The sequence below is a fragment of the Stomoxys calcitrans genome, chromosome 4, assembly GCF_963082655.1.
Source record: "Stomoxys calcitrans chromosome 4, idStoCalc2.1, whole genome shotgun sequence".
In the NCBI taxonomy this organism is placed as follows: domain Eukaryota; kingdom Metazoa; phylum Arthropoda; class Insecta; order Diptera; family Muscidae; genus Stomoxys; species Stomoxys calcitrans.
This window is the reverse complement of record NC_081555.1, coordinates 184,888,716-184,909,862: the sequence shown is the minus strand read 5'-3', so window position 1 is coordinate 184,909,862 and position 21,147 is coordinate 184,888,716. Positions and strand designations below refer to the sequence as shown.

At 40.8% G+C, this 21,147-nt stretch overlaps 1 protein-coding gene across 3 annotated transcripts; it reads left to right on the top strand.

The window, feature by feature from the left end:
- Positions 1-11,009: 11,009 nt before the first annotated feature.
- Positions 11,010-20,362, top strand: LOC106082436 (serine-rich adhesin for platelets). Of its 3 annotated transcripts, XR_001220505.2 has the most exons (6): positions 11,010-14,622; positions 14,730-14,820; positions 15,005-15,113; positions 15,376-15,699; positions 16,370-18,533; positions 18,594-20,362. XR_001220505.2 is itself a non-coding variant. In XM_013244940.2 (5 exons), exons 1-5 carry the CDS (start codon positions 11,385-11,387, stop codon positions 18,305-18,307), a joined length of 5,700 nt encoding a protein of 1,899 aa, XP_013100394.2. In that variant the 5' UTR covers positions 11,010-11,384; the 3' UTR covers positions 18,308-20,362. The 3 variants fall into 3 exon arrangements, 2 of the variants coding, with proteins under 2 accessions (XP_013100394.2, XP_013100395.2); XM_013244940.2 differs by having other exon boundaries at positions 16,370-20,362; XM_013244941.2 differs by lacking the exon at positions 15,376-15,699 and having other exon boundaries at positions 16,370-20,362.
- Positions 20,363-21,147: the final 785 nt, after the last annotated feature.

Below are 21,147 nucleotides of genomic sequence, written 5' to 3'. Positions count from 1 at the left end.
TCCGTCCGTCTGTCTTCGAAAGCACGCTTAGGAGCTGAAGGAGTAAAGCTAGCCGCTCGAAATACTTCTTATTAGTGTAGGTCGGTTGGAATTGTACATGGGCCAAATCGGTTGATGTTTTGATATACCTGCCACATACACACCGATCTTGGGTCTTGATTTCTAAAGCCTCTAGAGGGCGCAATTCTCGTCCGATTTGACTGAAATTTCGCACATAGTGATTTGATATTACTTCCAACTACTGTGCTAAGTATGGTTCCCATCGGTATATAACCTGATATAGCTGTCATATACACCGATCTTGGGTCTTGACTTCTTGAGCCTCTAGATGGCGCAATTCTCGTCCGATTTGGCACAACTTTTGTACAACGGCTCCTCCTATGGCTTTCAACATACGTGTGCAATATGGTCAGAATCGATATATAGCTTGATACAGCTCCCACATAAACCGATATCCCGATTTAGCTTCTTAAGCCCCGAATCGGACTATAACTTGTTTCTATTGTTATCTTCAAGCCTACCTTGGCACCATTTTCATTCAAGTATTCCAATTTCGCATTTATGTGCGCAGTCGATGTCTCCAAAGAAAGCGTTTATTGCCCAGTGAATGCCATTGGGCGCCTCAGCATTAGTTGCTTTTAAGACGGAGAGTAACAAAGTACGCTACCCAGCTTCCCAAAAAGTCGGCTCTTTTTACCATTGAAACGGACTGAAACTTCCACACTCCTATACAGCTCACTAATTAGTGTCAAGTATAGGTGTGTATTACATTCCGAAGGATCTCTGCTTTGCTTAGAGGGAAGAAATGAGCTGAGCTGGTCGCTAGCAGTTGAGCACCGGCTGTGGCCCAGTCGAAACTGGCACGCTTTTTGTCAGCTCACAACACCCAATGCAATCGACAAAAAAAAAAAAAAAAAACAACAAGCTGTTGGAGGGGCACTGGTTCTTACGAAAACATCACAAAAAAAGCCAGACAAGCACATACTACCATGTTGACACCTCTTGGTATTCCCTGGTGTCGGAACGCGTCATATTCTATGAGGACACCGCAAAACACAGATGTTCCATAGGTTTAGATGTGCTATCGCTTCTTTTAAGAGGAACCGCGTACATAGATTCCTGTGGACACTTTATTCCTTTTGTAGGGTCGCTTGTAGCTATTTTTCTACTTTGCGATTTTTTTTTCTTTTTTTGTTTTATGAATAAATAATATAGAATGTATATTGGTTAAATAGAAAAAGAAAGATTGGCGTGGGATTCGAACCCGTGCATTTTGGTTGCTGGTGTTAGGTCTTAACCACTAGGCTACCATTGGCGGCAGGACGATATGATTTTCTTTGGATGGGTTTCGCTGCATATGTATTTGTATTGCCTAGTGGCAATGCACTGGTTTGCAAAACTGGTTTTTTTGCAACTTTTATACCTGCTTTGGGTTCCAAATCAGCTTTGCATTAGTATTGGTGGTATTTTTCCGTGGAACTTTTCGAAATAGCTGCAATTTTCCAAATTTCTGGAAAATTTGCGTGCCCTTCGCAACCCTTCCAATCCTTTTTTCCTCTATAAATAGTTGCAGCGACGCCAAGGTCTTTCTATTGTTTGTTTCACGCACACCTGGATCTTGGACGTCGCAGCTGCAAACCTTTTTGTCTTGTCTTGGACTTTTGTTCATGTAAGTATAGGAGCTTTTTGTTTTGTTAATCCTTGCATTTCCTAGAAGGACATTTTTTTCTTAGGGCGACATAAACATTGGTTGAAGCCATAATTTTCTTGGATTCCTTTGACAAGGATTTGGATCCTCTCGCGTAAATAATCCTGGTTTTTTTTCTGCAAGAATTGCCGATTTTTCCCCTTTTTCTGTGGCTCCGAGCTCATCATTCCATTTTGTTTTTACACAATTGTTGTGTATGCAGAATCTCTGCGTAAGAGAGGTAATTATTTTATTTGCTGCTGGCCTTGGTTTTATTTGTCAAAATTTTTACATTGGCAAATTGTCCACATTTTTTTAGGCATTTTTATTGGTTTTGGAAGGCCATAACGACTTTGGAGTACACTACTTTTTGGGTACGGGCAACCCTCATCGGAAACCCGCAACAATTTTCTAGTTGGAACTCTGCTGAAGGCAGCCTAGGCGAAGCAAATTTACCCTACATCAAGTGTGATTAGTGAAAGTGTTTGTGCGCGAAATTTTATAGAGAACAGTCCAAGCGAAATCGTGAAAACCAGAAATTCCATGCTCATAAGACCCAAATTAAAGTTTTATCAGTAAAAATCATTCTTTTAGTTTAAATTAAAGTTAAGTTTAGTTTTTTTTTGTAAATATGCAGAAATCGGGAATTCGGGAATTTTTTTAAATCGTCGCATGAAAGTAATAAGAGTATTCGAAGTATAATTTAAATCGTGTGGAAATTAACCAAAAATTAAAGAAAAGACATTTTATCAGTTTTCCCAACAACAATTTTATTAAAAACCCTTAAAACAGCTCTACTGCGGAAATCCAGTGAAGGATCCTTCATCGTGGGACCCGTAAGAATGTAAGTGAGTCATTTCCTTTTCCTTTATCGATTCCCTGCACTACCAACAGTCAAGAAAACCAGGGATACTGGTCTTACCGTCCAGATCATAATTTCACCTAAGTGTCCAAAAGTTGAAAATGGCAATGATGTTGACTATTGGAGTGTAGGTGAATTCAATTTACCAATGACAGAAATCAAAAGACCTAATTCATCTCTTAGAGTAAATTGTACAAAATTTTAATAAGAGCGGTTTAGCCTAGTTGGCTTGTGCCTGGTATTACCAGTCGGTAGATCTCCGGTTCAAACCCATCTCCGGGTAAATTAATTCAAAGTTTTTTTGTTTGAAAATTATAGACTTTGGTGCTTTATTTAATCATTTACATCCATTAAATGTTATTTCCAGCAATGTTCATAAAAAGACATTAACGGAATAAAAAAAGACCCAAATAAAATATTAATTTAAACTATCCTAATTTTATCCCCGTTCGACTTGACAATTAGTCGCTAAAGTTCTTGGTCGTCCGATAGCTCAGTTGGCTAGAGCCTAGGATTTCCAGACGGGAGATCCTCGGTTCAAACCCCGGTACGGTCATTGATCATCTTTAATTTTTTAAATTTAATTTCTTTGAAATTTTTACTAATACATGTGTTTTCGATAAATTTACACGTGTAAGTTGTTTAGCTGGCCTGTGAAATTAATTAGCCGCAACCTTGATCAGTGGTCGTGTAGCTTAAATGGCTAAAGCGCGTCGTTGACAGACGAAAGGTCGTGGGTTCAAGCCCTGCTCCGGACATTTAATCTTTTTTATACCCTCCACCATAAGATGGGGGGTATACTAATTTCGTCATTCTGATTGTAACTACTCGAAATATTCGTCTGAGACCCCATAAAGTATATATATTCTTGATCGTCGTGAAATTTTATGCCGATCTAGCCATGTCCGTCCGTCTGTCCGTCCGTCCGTCCGTCTGTCTGTCGAAAGCACGCTAACTTTCGAAGGAGTAAAGCTAGCCGCTTGAAATTTTGCACAAATACTTCTTATTAGTGTAGGTCGGTTGGTATTGTAAATGGGCCATATCGGTTCATGTTTTGATATAGCTGCCATATAAACCGATCTTGGGTCTTGACTTCTTGAGCCTCTAGAGTGCAATTCTTAGAGCAATTCTTATCCGATTGGGATGAAATTTTGCACGACGTGTTTTGTTATGACATCCAACAACTGTGCCAAGTATGGTTCAAATCGGTCTATAACCTGATATAGCTGCCATATAAACCGATCTTGGGTCTTGACTTCTTGAGCCTCTAGAGTGCGCAATTCTTAACCGCTTGGGATGAAATTTTGCACGACGTGTTTTGTTACGATATCCAACAACTGTGCCAAGTATGGTTCAAATCGGGATATGTCCTGATATAGTTGCCATACACACCGATCTGGGGTTTTGACTTCTTGAGCCTCTAGAGCGCGCAATTCTTATCCGATTGGAATGAAATTTTGCACCACGTGTTTTGTTACGATATCCAACAACTGTGCTAAGTATGGTTCAAATCGGTCCATAACCTTATATAGCTGTAATATAAACCGATCTTGGGTCTTGACTTCTTGAGCCTCTAGAGGGTGCAATTCTTATCCAATTTGAATGAATTTTGGCACGTAGTATGTTTTGTTATGATATCCAACAACTGTGCCATATATGGTTCAAATCGGTTCATAACCTGATATAGCTCCCATGTAAACCGATCTGGGATCTTGACTTCTTGAGGCTCTAGAGGTCGCAATTATTATCCGATTTGCCTGAAATTTTGTACGACGGATTCTCTCATGACCACTAACATACGTGTTTATTATGGTCTAAATCGGTATATAGCCCGATACAGCTCCCATATAAATCGATCTCTCTATTTTACTTCTTGAGCCCACAAAGGGCGCAATTCTTATTCGAATTGGCTGACATTTTACACAGGTCTCCAACATATAATTTAATTGTGGTCCAAACCGGACCATATCTTGATATCGCTCTAATAGCAGAGCAAATCTTTTCTTATATCCTTTTTTTGCCTAAGAAGAGATGCCGTGAAAAGAACTCGACAAATGCGATCCATGGTGGAGGGTATATAAGATTCGGCCCGGCCGAACTTAGCACGCTTTTACTTGTTTGTTTTTTTTTATATTATTCTAATTAATTTTGGCTTTTTCCCTTTTATTTTGATTTTTTTTTTAAGTCTTTTGATTGTTGATTACTGATTTTATTTATATTATTGTTGTTGTTTTGAGAAGATAATGTCTAAAGAAGAAAAATGATCCGCGTTTCTATCCGTGGTTTTTATTACAATTTTTTTTTTATTCGCGGAAAAGTAACTATATATTTTCTTTGAAAAATTAAAAACAAGAAAGAAAAACGAATTAAATAGAAAATAATTTTAGCTGGAAATGTTGAACTCTATGATGACCTAATTTCAAATCCCATTTTAACTTTTTGTTTATGAATTTTTTTTTCCCGTTTTGCAAGTAAAATTAGTTTTTTTTTCGAATACTTTTATACTCTTTATTACTAGTATTTTTATGCATGCTTTTATATACCCATATCTATGATATCCGAACTGGATATATCTTTTTCAGCATTTTTGTTATTATTTTTTGTGTTTTTTTTTCGCGGTACCGATATCTGCATATGTTAGGTCATTTATAGAGATTTTGTTTATTATTTTGTAAGGAAAGGAAAAAAAAAATACTTAATTTTATTGGAATAGTTATGAATTACTAGATTTTATTTGGTTTTCTTTATTCAAGATTTTAATTAGAATTTTAGTTAGTTTTCAATTTAATGATAATAAAACATTTGGCTATTATGCTAAATATAATGCGATGCTAGATTTTAGGCAAATTTGTTAGTATTTTTTAGTCTGGTTAAATAAACCATTATGAACTTCTAATTTCTTTTGTTTTGATTTCCTAACACGGTGATAGGTTGAGGGTATTAGGGACCATGGTGAATTATAGGTGCGGTACCTTCATGGTCATGGTTGGGAGGGGCACTTCAGATGTAACCATCTAGGCATCTGACTCGCATTGGGAATTTTTTCACAGTTTTTTTTTCCTTCTTCGGTCTTTATCTCCTATCCCTATCCTTGCACGCATTTCTAAAGTAATAGTTATGTTGTGGTTTTCTTGGCTAACTCTGAGCACAGTAGCTTTCTTGAACTCACCCAATTGCCGACGAGCCGGAAGCTGGACATCACATGCGTGCGGCTACAGCGATGCTCAGAACGAACTTGCCACTAACGAGTTGACTCAGACAGTTGTATGCTACACTTTGTGGACACAATTTTCCTTTTAACCTTTAAATTATTTTTACAAAGCACTTTTCTGTGAGCTTCTTTTTGGTGAAGGTGAAAATTCATCTATACCAATATATTGTCTGTGCCTCAAACTAATAAATAATGATTGAAGTAATGTAGATTTTAATGCATTGGCAGTTATTGAAATCTATAAACTTTTAATTTAAAAATAAAAATAAAAAAACAAAACAATCAAACAAACAAATCAAATTTATTTCTCAAAAAGCGTCATAAACTTGTCACATCTAAAATTACTCTTTTTTCATTTAAATTTCGCAATTTTCGGTGTAAGATGATCTCTGGAAGCTCAAAAAATGACGGCCTGACATACTGACAAACAATAAAGAATACATCTTAAAAAAGACGGACCATTTTTGACACATATACCGAGATAGTGAAATCCCGACTGTACTGCTGCATTTGGCAAGAAACGTAACATTGTTTTCCAAAATAGACCCGATGGCCTTAATAATTATGTGACATTCAAATTAAAACGAAAATCGTCAAAACGTAAAGGGATTTAAAGCAAAAATGGTCAAGCATCAAGAGGTCAATCTTCGGCCAAAAAATAGTCAAAATGACATAAAATGTTCATGCCTGGCAGCCTTGTGCTGCGGTGCCAACCTCGAAATAGGGCCTTGTTTGTCGCTTACCCTATTTCCTGTCCGTCCGTCTAATTATTGTAATTATGATGTAAGAATGTCTTGCGTAAAAGACATAACGTTGCGTCCAACAGCATCTTTGAAAAAATACGGTCCAATGATTCCACCAGCGTACAAACCACACCAAACAGTGCATTTTTCGGGATGCATGGGCAGTTCTTGAACGGCTTCTGGTTGCTCTTCACTCCAAATGCGGCAATTTTGCTTATTTACGTAGCCATTCAACCAGAAATGAGCCTCATCGCTGAACGGTGAATGAACACATTTCGAACCGAACACTGATTTTGGTAATAAAATTCAATGATTTGCAAGCGTTGCTCGTTAGTAAGTCTATTCATGATGAAATGTCAAAGCATACTGAGCATCTTTCTCTTTGACACCATGTCTGAAATCCCACGTGATCTGTCAAATACTAATGCATGAAAATCCTAACCTCAAAAAAATCACCCTTTATTTAAAAAATTTTGAACTAGACGCTTGTTTTCAATCGTGTTAAAGTTGACAATTCTTTATCTTTTGCTCATTACTTTTATGGCTCATTCCGTTTGGGCCTTTAGTATTTGACGGATTTGTGCCTCTACAGGGCGGACATCAATGTGGGAGCAATGGCCCCTACGCGCCTCTTCCAACAATACTTCCTGGCTTAGAGTGAGCCTCAAACACTTATGTGCTATAACCATCATCTTTCCGTTAAAAACTTTTATTTTCAGAAGTATGCGGTCCTGCGTCCGTCTGTCCTGATTTCCCTCTTTGGGACAGTGGAGGTGAAGTGGTATTCCTTGTGTAGGTAAGTAAATCGTTTGTTGTAGGGCTTTGAATTTGTTAGCATGTTCAATGTCAAATTCCAGTAGAAATTTGCAAGCTTCCAATTACCAAACTCCCAACATTTTGCCCCCTCTCATGCACACTCCCGGTGGCAAATAAGTACGCGAACGACTTCCAGTAACACTTTGTGCAATTTTTTGAGTACACGAACACACTTATTATGGAGGTAGCAATAGTTGCTGGTTGGTGTCAGCTGGTTGTCTCTCTCTCATTGATGGGAGCCAACCGTAGCCAGCAGATGTCGATGAAGGTCTTAGAGCCACAAAAAGGTGGCGCTTAATGCAAGTATTCGGCGCACACCACAGCCTGTAATGGCTAGCGACATTCTTTATCGAATGGCCGCAACTAAAAATGAAACTAAATCTAACGACATCTGGCAAACTTTGTACGCATTGTATCTGGTAATATTGTGGCCGATAAAGACAGGGTGTTAATTGAGCAATTGAAATAATAATTGAAAGAAAACTCATCTACCGGAATAAAATAAAAAGCTCGCAAGCACCTTATATGACAGATATGCCTAGTATGCACCTCATGCGAAATTTTCGGTATCAAACACATGGTGACAAAAAACTATGCATTCGTTTGGAAAATTTTCCAAACTTTTTTCGTAAAAAAATCGAATGCTTTCAATAACACCCTATAACACAAAGCAAACCGAAAACATGGACCGATTTGGCCCATTTCCAATGGGCAACCGACCAACCGACCAACGCTAATAAGAAGTATTTGTGCAAAATTTCCAGAGCCTAACTTTACTCCTTCGAAAGTTAGCGTGCTATCGAGAGACGGACATGGCAAAATCGACTTAAAATGTCATAACGATAAAGAATATGTATACTTTATGGGGTTTTAGACGCAGTTTTCGCGGTGTTACAAACGGAATGACGAAATAAGTATACCCCATCCTATGGTGAAGGGTATAAAAATCTATTTTACGCGCATCGAGTATGTACAGATCCACTCTAACCTAACGTAACCTAACCTTGTATGCGATGTACCTGCATTAAATCTGGCTCTGAAATTTATGAACTGCTATTGTGTTCAAGGAATTCCAACAGAACACCGTATGTCTCTATTGCTTGAGCTAATGGGGGGTTTCTGGGTTTTTTGAGTTTCCTTCGTCTGATTCTTCGAGACATTATCAACGCACTCCATCTACTTTGAGAGGTCATAAATTGAACGTCCAGGCATTATTATAATGTTTGATTGTATAACACCAGCGTAATTCGGCTTCTCGTTATCTTGGGACTATAGGTTGTACCAAGCATTATGTTAAACTTGTGGTGTTACATTGTCCATGAAATAGCAGCCGTCCACAAAGATGTATGGATATTCCAAGACATGGCGTAATCATGTCTGCTTTTTGAAGCCAAAAGTTCTTGGAAGGCTTTTGGAGCTTTAGATGGCCTCTTGATTCATGAATTAAGCATGTGGAATTCGGTGGAAGAAATGTTACTGTAACTTTTTCAAATATAGGAACATTTAAATCTGGTTGTGCTTACACTTATCTTGAAGCAAAAGCACTTTGCACTATTTATCGAATCCAATGTTTTATAGATGTTGTCTTACTTCTGGCTTTTTTTCAAACCATCAATAGGTTCGCTTCAATAGTCATATTTTAAAACTGTTTTCTTCTTTTTTTTTATTCAATCGCGTAAAGTATGTTTGCCTACATTATATTTTTCTGATATCAAGCCAACGCACATGTTATTACTGCGATCTTTAAGCAGTGCTCTTTTTTCTCTTTTGTTCTTGGAACCACATTCGAAAAAAAAACACCTTTACCGTTCAACTTTGAATTACAGACTTAAGGGGGTGTTACATACCTAGCGCAGCACTTATGCGTACTAACGCGTGCATATTGGAAAAATCTAAAATAGGCTGATGTGTATTGTGTAAGTTACACAGAAAATGCTCGAACGCATCTGTCGGAATAAGTTAACCAACTTTCAATGCGTTTCAGGGCGCAAAACATATGATTTGAATATGTTTACTGGTTTTGCAGTCCGTAAATTATAGATTCTTATACCCTCCACCATAGGATGGGGGGTATACTTATTTCGTCATTCTGTTTGTAACTACTCGAAATATTCGTCTGAGACCCCATAAAGTATATATATTCTTGATCGTCGTGACATTTTATGTCGATCTAGCCATGTCCGTCCGTCTGTCTGTCGAAAGCACGCTAACTTCCGAAGGAGTAAAGCTAGCCGCTCGAAATACTTCTTATTAGTGTAGGTCGGTTGGAATTGTACATGGGCCATATCGGTCCATGTTTTGATATAGCTGCCATATAAACCGATCTTGGGTCATGACTTCTTGAGCCTCTAGAGTGCACAATTCCTATCCGATTGGAATGCAATTTTGCACGACGTGTTTTGTTATGATATCCAACAACTGTGCCAAGTATGGTTTTAATCGGCCCATAACTTGATATAGCTGTCATATAAACCGATATTGGGTCTTGACTTCTTGAGCCTCTAGAGGTCGCAATTCTTATCCGATTTGAATGAATTTTGGCACGACGTGTTTTGTTATGATATCCAACAACTGTGCCAAGTATGGTTCCAATCGGTCTATAACCTGATATAGCTGCCATATAAACCAATCTTGGGTCTTGACTTCTTGAGCCTCTAGAGTGCCTCCGATTTGCTTGAAATTTTGTGCGACGGATTCTCTCATGACCATCAATATACGTGTTTATTATGGTCTGAATCGGTCTATAGCCCGATACAGCTCCCATATAAATCGATCTCTCTATTGTTCTTCCTGAGCCCCCAAAGGGCGCAATTCTTATTCGAATTGGCTGACATTTTACACAGGTCTCCAACATATAATTTAATTGTGGTCCAAACCGGACCATATCTTGATATCGCTCTAATAGCAGAGCAAATCTTTTTCTCAAGTACGCATGAGAGCTGCGTGTGGTATGTAACTCCACCTTTAATGTAATTTAATACTCAACTTTAACTCAAAATAAAAAGGGGAATTCCAGAATTTTACATGTTGTTGTTGTTGTTGTAGCCACATTTTCATGTGGAAATGGCCATCCTCGTCATGCTCCTGTGCGAGCAAGCTTGTTGCGGTCCAAAGGACCGATTGTCACGGGAACAAGGTGGCCATTGGTTATTTAAAGGCGCCAATAACTCGCCTTGTCATATCAATCATCATAGGCACTCAGTATTTGTGCAAGAGCCGGTGCCCCTCGGCCTCTCACTGAGACTCTCCGCTCGATACCGCTAAGTGTCCGCGACTGCTGTTGCAGCTACACCGTATGGAGCATTCCACCATCCGCAACCTCAATGTTCATGCCTGGGCGCGAAAGTGAAATCGTCAAGGTTTGTTTCTTTTTATCTAAAAGATGTTGATGTACTATGAAGTGGATGAAAAAGCAACATGTTTTCATATGGAGCCGCCAGCGAAACATAAACAATACAAAATTCGAATTTCATGGTCTTTTTATTGCAATATTCAATTCGAGAGAAATAAACAGAAATGTGCGGAGAGCTATGTCAGAAATGGGAGCAGGAGCGCTTAAGAGCTTTGCAATTGCCGCCTAAAAGCTTTAAAGCGCCTTCCATTCTCCACAGCCAAATGTCTACACAACGTGAGATAGGAAATTCCTTTATAGTCCTGAGGATAACATAATATTTCACAGTACGCGTTGGGTCCTTGGAGCTTTCGGTTGAGCATGGAAAAAATTAAAAACGTCGCGCAAACCTTAGAGAAGAACAGTATTTGAACAGCCTCCTCTGCTTAGTTCTGACAAAGAGTTTTGTATGTGCCAAACAATCAGTGACAGTGAATGCCAAACTCGAATTCAACAAAAAGGAGTGCGAGAGAAAGAGAAACCCGAAAGCCAAACAAATTTTAATTAAATGTTAGAAAACACAAAGTGATTGCAACTCCCTTTTGCTCAGGACCACGGATTACCTGGCAAAAGTGATAGACTAGTGAAAATCTCAAATCTCCTGAATTATGCATAACTGCAGTGAAATGTATTAGAGGACGTGTCGTGTGGCTTAAATTTTGTGCTTTGTGTGTATGCGAAAATGTTTTAGTTCATCTCCTCGTCCGAAGATGATGACTACCGGAATAGCCATGCTCTACACCAACTTCGTGAGCTGCTTTATGCTGCTAACAGTGCTACTTGCAGCAACGAACTCTGCTCCAACCCATCATTTGACAATAGGCGTTGATGGAAATACCCCCACCTTGATTGTGACCTCCTCGGAACTCGGAATAATGACAGACACTGAGCGCTCGCATTCAAAGTCAAGCAAGCCCCGTAAAGGTGTAAAATCAACAAATGATAAACTAAAAGCCTTCAAGGCAAAAAGCACAGTGAATTACAAAAAAGATAAATCGTTTTATTTCTCCAAAAACTCGGTGGCGTCAATGACAACAGCCACCCCCCCGTACACTGAAACTCCACCGGCAGATGGTGTGTCAATGCAAACGATAGCTGACAACGTAGCCATTGATGTAGCTTCATCTCCGGGACATGTTAACTCTACGAGCACATACGTTGCAATGGCATTTCAGACGTCCACATTTACTCCAGAAGTGGTCTCCTATCCCAGCACAAACTCACCGGCTGAACAAGTAATCGAAACGAGCACTGGAGAGGATGCGGAAAGAAATACAATGGAGCGAACAACCGAAAATATTACTTTCTCTACTATGGTGGCAATGAAGCCTACGTTCATGACACACTCCTGGAGAGAGACTATCACAACTACAGACTCATCCGCGTTACTAACATCAACATCAGATGACAGAAATGTTGAAGTCGTTGGAACTACAGAACCTGCGGAAATTAATCCTGTGACCACCTTCTTGCCATCCATTGCTTCCGAAAAAAACATGGTCGTCTCAATGCAATCTACCACTGTAACTCCAGCTATGACCACATCAGCTTCTACTGAGGATAATTTGGCTTCCATTACATCCTCAACCCATCCCGATGATAGTAGCACAGAAACAGAAACAACTTCAACCTTACTACCCATCATGGAAACAAGCCACACAGCAATTACTACCGAGTCCTATGAAGTGACTTCGACATCGGTGGAACCAATTTTGAAGTTGATTGATCTCGAAAAACATGCCACAGAACCATTTGTGGACCTTAGTCAGACTGGAGTGGGCCACGACAATGGCCATGATGGTCTGAAAAATATTAAGAAGAAACAACTGGTCGACAAGCACTACCTGGACGCAATATCTCATTCTCAACCGCTTGAGGTTGCTAACCAGGACCAGACCAAAGACGCAGAGGTTAAGCACGTTTACTTAGGGCCCATTTTAATGGCGGAACGGACAATACATATAACTGACACAAAGAAGAACGCTACCAATGTTGAGCATTCACCCGAAGTCGAAACCAAACTACGCGAATTAAATTTTGTCGAACTAAAGGCTAGTCATCATATTGATCCTGTTGCTGTTGCCACCTCAACATTAGAGCCTGCAGCCGCCGAGCCAATGGACAATCATAACCCAGCAGATGGGGAAATGGAGCCTGAGCAGGGACCATCAACCGTTTTATCTACGACCGTCTTCCAAGTTGCAGAGAGTGTTGCTACCAAAGACCCCTCGAAAGCCGCGAATACAATGTTCACTTCCACCGGCGAAGACGAACCGCTAATGCAAGATGCTGCTAATGGAAAGATGGAATCAAAAATTTCCGATATACAAATTGAGGTATATGACTCAACGATCGATTCCATAGTGGCTTCAACCAATTTCAAGGATGCCGACATCCCTCAGGGTAAAAGCACCAAGCCGCCACTGCCAGTGGCGCAGCAGGAACGTTTCACCCAGTACGTAATAGACCGCACTGAGACCTCCACTCAAGAATCGATAAATTTTAGTACGATTCAGGTAGCCTCCGGTAAACCGGAGCCAGCAGCCATTGAGATTCACATCAATGTGTCCGAGTCGCTGGGAAATGAAGGCGAAGACGTCGACGTTTCTTTCCCCCTAGCAGAGTACAACAACAATGGCCGCTCCGAAGATACCTCATATGACGAGCCGAAGGTTAGCGATGAAATCAAACTGAAAATATCATCGAACTCGGCAAGCACTTCCTCCGGAATTAAGGACAAAAGCGACGAGGTCTTAGTTGTCGAAATCGTCGACAATGTCGACAATTCAACTGAGTCAAGGGGAAAATCCAGAAGTTCTGACGATTTGTTCATTAGTGATGTCAAAGACACATATGCCACACCACCCCCACCGCCGCCGCCACCACCTTTCCAGCCGAATTTCGACAGAGACTCCGATACCATTTTCTACATTTCGAATACTGAAGTAAAGGTGGGAGAGACGTTGCCGGCAACCAACAAGGATGCGGATGAGCGAAAAATGAAACTGGAGAATCAATTTTTTCCGGTGAACTACATGGCAAGCACCCACCCAAATGTTAACAATGTCAATGGCGGCAGCGACAATGGGTCCGATCATCACATCTACGAGGAGGACATTATTCTCTCGTCCAACCGCAATCAACAGGACTCGCTAAAAATCTATCGAAATCGAAATGAGCCTTCGCCCCCCTTGGATGTGACCTATGTGGGCGAGTCCATTATCGAAGTGGAACAACAGTCGCCCGATACCAGTGGAACTACAAGTCCTTCCCCCGACCACATGGCCACGCCCCAGCCCGACGTCATTATACAGCCTGCGATTTTGCCCGAAATCTCCATTGGTGTACCAGTGATTGGGGAGCTGCCACCGCAGATAGAATTGAAGGAAATTGATTTCCTGCCCAGTGAAACTCAACAGCGTCGTTCAGGTGTTTATGGCTCCGTCAGTGATGATGGCAATGGCAATATCAACACCAATGCCATCGGCAGCGGAAGCAACGATATGGATAACAGACTTGACGAGTCCTCAATCCAGTATGGGGGCGACCTGATAGACGAGAGTGCTGATGGCGGCTTTGATGGGGTTGAGGGCTCTTATCCCTTTGGCAATCCAGCCACAATGGCAAAGCGGAAACCGAATCACATGAGCGACTATGCCCATTTGTATGTCAACTACGGTGTGAACAACATGCGCAAGGATGAGTTAACTGTCGATGTCAAGGACTCCGGAGAAGTGGCCATGATTTTGGATCACTCCGCTACGGGTAATGGGCATGAACACAATGCCACACTCAAGGATTTGCTCAATAGGACGACATTCAACATAAGCGGAAGCTTGAATGAGAGCGAACGAATTTCCAACGTTACCGCTTTTTCGATAATGGAAGACTCAATGGAGGAGAAAAACACGGGTGAGTAACAACGACGTTGCGGTGAATTGGTTTCCCTCCAGCCCGGACAGGAGAGATCAACTTTAACAATCGCTTTCTTTTCTTTCCCCCATGATGACTGCTTCCAGAGGACATTTTTAACTTGATATCCCTGGCCATAGGACTGTTCATTGTCATTTTGCCCGTTGTTGTTATCTGCAGCATGTTGTGGGCTCTGAGGTATTGCAACAATCCACCCTCCACGTTGTAGCTTCAAATATTGGCCGTGTATCGCAAGTGGAAAATATTTGAAGTTGAACCCTCTCCCCATTCTTGTTGCCACATACCGCCTCAAATTTTTATTGCAAATTCATGTTTGTGTTTTTTGTTTTCTTCGTTTCTTCGTTTCTTCTCCCAAAAACAGATATCTTTACAAGAAATACCATTCCAATTCGACGGACAACAATGGCAACTTGGATACGACGGACGGTGGCAAGGGCCAATCGAACGAAGATGCTGCTGAAAAAGGAGAGGTAAAAATGCTAATTTAATTTTATTTATTTAAGGAAACACACAAGAGTCCATTCGCTGCCATTCATTGCTGTCTCAAATAACTGTCAATGTCTAAGTTTGTCGTTGCCATAGCCATTAGCAGGACCATTCAATTATGTTAATTAAAAACTTACTTTGGTTGGGGACTGGAGATGGGGGACGATTTGACCTTTGGGGGTGGGGGACAGGAGGGGTGGAAAGATGTGTGCTACTGTATTCACTTTCTCTGTTCTACCGTTACAGTCTGTACAGCAAGGTCCAGGCTCTGCTCCTTCTTCACACATTGGCAAAGACAAGGATGAGGACATAGAAAAATGTCCCGAATCATTCGCCAATGAGTCCGTTGTCAAGTTTGCCAGCGAACAGCCGCCACCCATGTTAGATAGTTCGTTAGATTCCCATTGCAAAGCAAGGGAATTGCCGCTTATTCTGGCCTTGCACTCCACCACATCCTCCTGTGAACAGCCGTCCGTCCACGATGATGAGATCTTGCAGGGACCGAATGGGTCAATAACGAAAATGACTTTGGAAAATAATCTCCTCATAGTAGAGACGGAAGAGCGCAATGTAAGTCGATTTCGTTGTGTCTCTTTTTGTTGTGTTTATTGTTGTTGTATCGTAGACCTAGTTCTAGTGCGTGTGTGTGTGCATAGGTGTAGGTGCGAGTTTCCACCACGCATTCCGACACCTTCCGATGATGTGCATTTTCAGAAGGCATTATCGTTTCCGTTTCCGTTTACTCATAACTCTATTCTGCTCACCTACATGTGAATATATATGTGTATGTGTGTGTGTTTTTGTGCGTATACTTGTCTGTATTAACAACTCTTATCGTAATGTGCTCGTATTTTTGCTCACCACAGTTGATGTTGTATTTGGTTTGTTTTTCCACCGGAGTACCTTCCCGTATACCTGTAAATTTGTAAATAAGAACCTCTAGCGTGTACTCACTTTCCAAATATTGTTTGTGTGTAACCCCAAGGCCCCCCTCCAATGAGCCGAGCCTCGAGAGAATGTGGGCGCAGTCCATGCATTGTGGATGGAAATTCTGTTTGGGGGAGATGGTGTAGGCTGCACGTCACAAATTCTTGCATAGCTTTTGATGTTACTTTTTTCATCTTTATCTTTCTCTTTCTCTCTCTCACTGTCTGTTGAAGTTAAAACTGTTTTTATCCTTCCTAATATCTAAAAAAATTTTCAATTTATTTTTCCGACTTTTTAAACACTACGCATGCAGGACATGTCGCGGGTGGCCAGAGAAACAAAAATGGATTACAACAAGGACGGTGTCTTTGTTGTGGAAGTTGCCAGGGGAATCGACTCCAAGGCTATTCCGGAGAGTCCCGTAACTGAGGGAGCCGATAAGATGCTTTCGATGTTCGAGCCTAAGCATAATGGCACTATGGGATACAAAATGTCCAATGAGAAAATTTCCCACAACAATGAGAAGGTCCAGATACATTCACCACCTCCAGAGGATGGACCACGTAGTCTACAGCAAATTGAGGAGGTGGAGGAACCAGTTCACTCACCCCGCCTGTATGAAGACGAGCATCAAGAGGGTCTCGCCCACAGCTACAAGTCCAATGTTGGTTTATCGCAATCCGACCTGAGTACAACGTCATCCAACGACTCCAATAAGGGTTACTGTTACGGCAACCAGGAACTATATGTTGTGGAACAATCGGGCTATTCCACCTCCTCTCCCACAGGCAATGTGTCGTTAAAGTGTGATGCGAAGGATATCAAGGATGATGACAGTAACTCCCAAAATGGCAGAAACTTGGAGCTAACACCTGAGAAAAAGGAGGGCACCAAAGAAGCCGACGAAGCAGTGGATCCCGTCAACAAAGAAAATGGTGCCAAAGCTGCAGGGGAAGAAAATATCACTCCCAACGGGAAGTCAAATGAGAAGGAGGTACTTCATAGTAACTGCAATTTGAATGAGAGTGAAAACCAGCAGGAGGAGGATAAATGTAAACAGAATGATATCACTGAAACGAAGCAGGAAGAAAATTTGATGTTAAGCATTGACAATAAGAACGAGAATGCCACAATAATCGAATGCAACCCTGCCAGCCAAGATGCCAATGATAGCTTAAAACCTCAAATCGAATCAATCACTGATGACTCTGCAGAGGCAGACGAGGGACAAGCCACGCCTCTAAATAGCACCAAAGAGGAAATGAAAAATGACAAAAAAGAAGAATGTGAACAACAGCCACCTTTGAAAGATCTCCATCTCATTGAGTCTGATGGAAAAAGTCAAATGGAGGAAGCTATTGTATGTGATGTCGGAAGTGTTGCTGAGAACTCCGTGAAGGGTGCTAAAGAATCTGTCCATTTGAATGGAGTAGAAGATGGCGTCGCAATACCAAACCAAATTGAATCAACCACTGAGGCTAAGAACGTCAATGAGACAATTGTATGCAACGGCCATGACGAATCATCACCAAATAAAATAACTTCCGAAGATACTTTATCACATTTGGCCACTACTGCAGACTACACTAAAGTGAGTACTGAAAATCAAAACGGGCATTATAATGGGCCTCATGACAGCGAGTTAGTGAGCGATTATTTGGAAAGTCTCGTTGACAAGTGCCCAGATGTCGGCAACCATTGCAACGGTGTTATTTTCCCTGCGGGCGAAAAATCGCCACTCCGTACCAACGGATCGGATGCTCTGCCCGACCTGGTGCCGACAGTGGGCGACACAGTTCACGCCAATGGAGGAGACCAACTTAATGGTGAGAAAGCCAATACGCCAGAATTTGAGAATGGCTATGACAGTATCATTAGCCTACCCGAACCACCACCCACCACAGACGAAATGCTTTGTAGTGACTTAAGCGAACTCCAATTGGACTCATTGCCTCCACCGCCACCACCTTTAGCCAATGAACCCAATGGGGAAACCTTTAACCTCAAGGACTTACCACCGCCAATGACAAGCAACGGCTCCGAAATTGTGCCAAATGAGGATGCGACTAACTTCTATGCCTCCTTGCCACCACCGCCGCCAACTACTCTGCATGTGACAACAGATCCAACAATCAATGGAAATATGCATGCTTCGCCCCTTACGCCGCCAGCATCGCCACCACCTCATTTCACAAATGGCCTACATGCAGGCATTTGTCCACCCATAGCTGTAGACGTCAATGGAAGTTAATGCCGCTGACCTCACGCCTCAGCCCCACAACTACACAAAAAAATGACTGACGACTTGTTCATTTAATTCGAACGTTCTCAAAGAAATCCCCAAGAATTGCCCCAAAATAAAAAAAAAATCAAAACCTCTCTTAGGTAGACATGCGAGACATGGCGACACGGCAAAGCTAAGCAACGAAATTCTCACATCTCAATTCATGCCACATCCAACCAGTGATCGCAAGCAAGTACTAACTCTAGCTAGGACATAAGTTTTTACCACAAACTCTAAACGTTACAACTTGTAGAAGTCCCCTGCTCCAAGCAGCGTGCCAAATACACACACACACACAGTCACAACCATCAACATAGAACCTCCTCCTGGAACTCTGACAAGTATACAAAGAAGAAAATCTCCAAGTTTGCCAATGCATTGTCGCCTGTAGGCGAGACGAAACCCCCTCTCTGTGAGGCCAACCAAAACCAATTATTTTTGTAGTTTACATTTTTAACTCTAGCTAAATCCATGCCCAATCCCAAATAATGAACTATAACAAAAAAAAAAAAGAAAAACAAAAAAAAAAATCAAGAAAATGTAGTCAATCCAATTTGTTGTTAATCTTCCGAAACTAAGGAACAAAACATTTTTTCAGTGTAGTGTAACCAGCTGCCTAGTCAGCTGCATATATAACGAAATTACTAAAATTTCCCACCCGATTCCCAATGTCCCGACTGCTTCCTATCCCGCCAGTACCAATCTCTCCACCTCCACCTCTCTCTCTCTCTCTCTGTCTCTAGTCCATGCTGCTCTATGATGTACTTCAGTAGATCTTAAACATAAATAATTTGCCTATAGTAATTAATCAAAACATATAACCCCCTAAGCCAAGAAAAGACTCGCGTACATGCCGCCCTATGCAGAAGGATGCCAGTGGCTGCTGAATGAGTAAGAATCCCCCTCCCGATACTCGGCTCGCCTCTGTACGTGCGGATGATTTGTGTTTCCCTAGCAATATGAATTTTATTCAAATACGATAACTACCACATTCAAGCAAGCTGCAACTACAGTACATACATATATACAAACAATTTTACAACTTACCAATAGACTATAGATCAAATGTTGGGAAGGAAAAGGTATCGAGAGCATTTGCCCCCTCCCCCATGCGAGATAAGCAAATGCATGCCGAACAAAAGGAACGAACACAAAAAACAAAAACCCAGAGAAACTAAATAAATATTAAACTAAAACAATTGTATTATGTATGTTAGTGTCAAACGAAGTCGCGTAATTCGAACAAGAACAAAAAAAAAAACAAAAGCAAATGCAAAGTCAAAGTAAGAAAAGAGATTTTTATATAGCTAAATCATTATAAAACCAAAAATAATTAAGTATAAAAAACAGAACTACACCCACACATACCCACTCAACCATAGTAACACACACACGCATAAACACACATCAAAACCATACAGCATGATACTCTAAGTATTGAATGTTGACAAGGATTAGGCGCCCACACAGCCAAAGACACAGCACACACACACACGCGCAGCCACAGTTACACTCGAACGCCGCTGTGTGTGGATAAACGAATCGACGGGCCGCGACGAGGATGCTACGAAAACTTGAGACTCAACACAAAAACCAATAAAAAAAAAAAAACAAAAAGTCGGTTGACACGACGCATAGATATTTAATTGATTTGTATAGGTTTTTCTAGATATTTTTATACAAATTTGCCGCACTATTTATGTATGTTGTGGAAATGGAAATCGAGACGATGGGCGGACAGACAGATAGACACGTGCACGAATACGGCCAGTGAGGAAGCAGATAACAAAGATATCGTTATATTCAAATGTGATGTGACACTTCCTCCCATTCAACGTCCATCGAGGGTGGGCCTCCCGCTGGACAAATTGCAATGCAGACGTACATAAATGTGATTGTTATTAAAATTTGTATAATTAAGTTAATCGTAATTTATTATTACTATTATTATTATAATTATTAAATATTATTGACTTGAACAGACAAATGGAAATAAACCAATTCAAAAGAATATTAAAAACAGACGTGGCTTTTCAGTTAAACAGTATGGGACAAAGTACTTGGTATTGATATGAACAAAAACGTATACAAACAAGAAGCGAAGCGGTAAAAAGAATTCTATTGATAAGTACGCAGAGAAGAGGGGTAAATACACAGGTATTCAAAATAAAGGTGGGGGCCACCGTAGCGCTGAGGTTAGCATGTCCGTATATGACTCTGAACGCCTGGATTCGAATCCTGGCGAGGCCATCAGAAAAATTTTTCAGCGGAGGTTTTCCCCTCATAATGCTGCAACATTTCTGCGGTACTTACGCCATGTAAAACTTCTCTCCAAAGAGGTGTCGGACTGCGGCACGCCGTTCGGACTCTGCTATAAAAAGGAGGCCCCTTATCATTTGATAAATTTGCATTTGCATATTTATTATATTCGTGCAGCAGCAAAATTTTCTCATTTTCATAATTTTTTAACATACTTGTAAATAAATTTGCGATTATTTGAGATTTTCGGGAAATGTGAATTTTTCATTAGTTGTTTTCTGCATAATAAAAAATGAGCAAATGATCTACAATATCAATACGATGTGTTTCATTTCGATTTATTTCTAAAATCTTACACTGTGCGCATAGCGACGGCTTAAATTTCAATCATATCCACTGGGACGCATATCTTTGTTTGCCAGTGCCAACATTTATTCCAATTTGGCGTTGGCTACCTATCTATGAGTGTGTTCAATGCGCTGACTGCAGCAACATGATTTGTCCCATGTTTACTATCCGTTGGTGATAGTAGGCACAAGGACGACAAA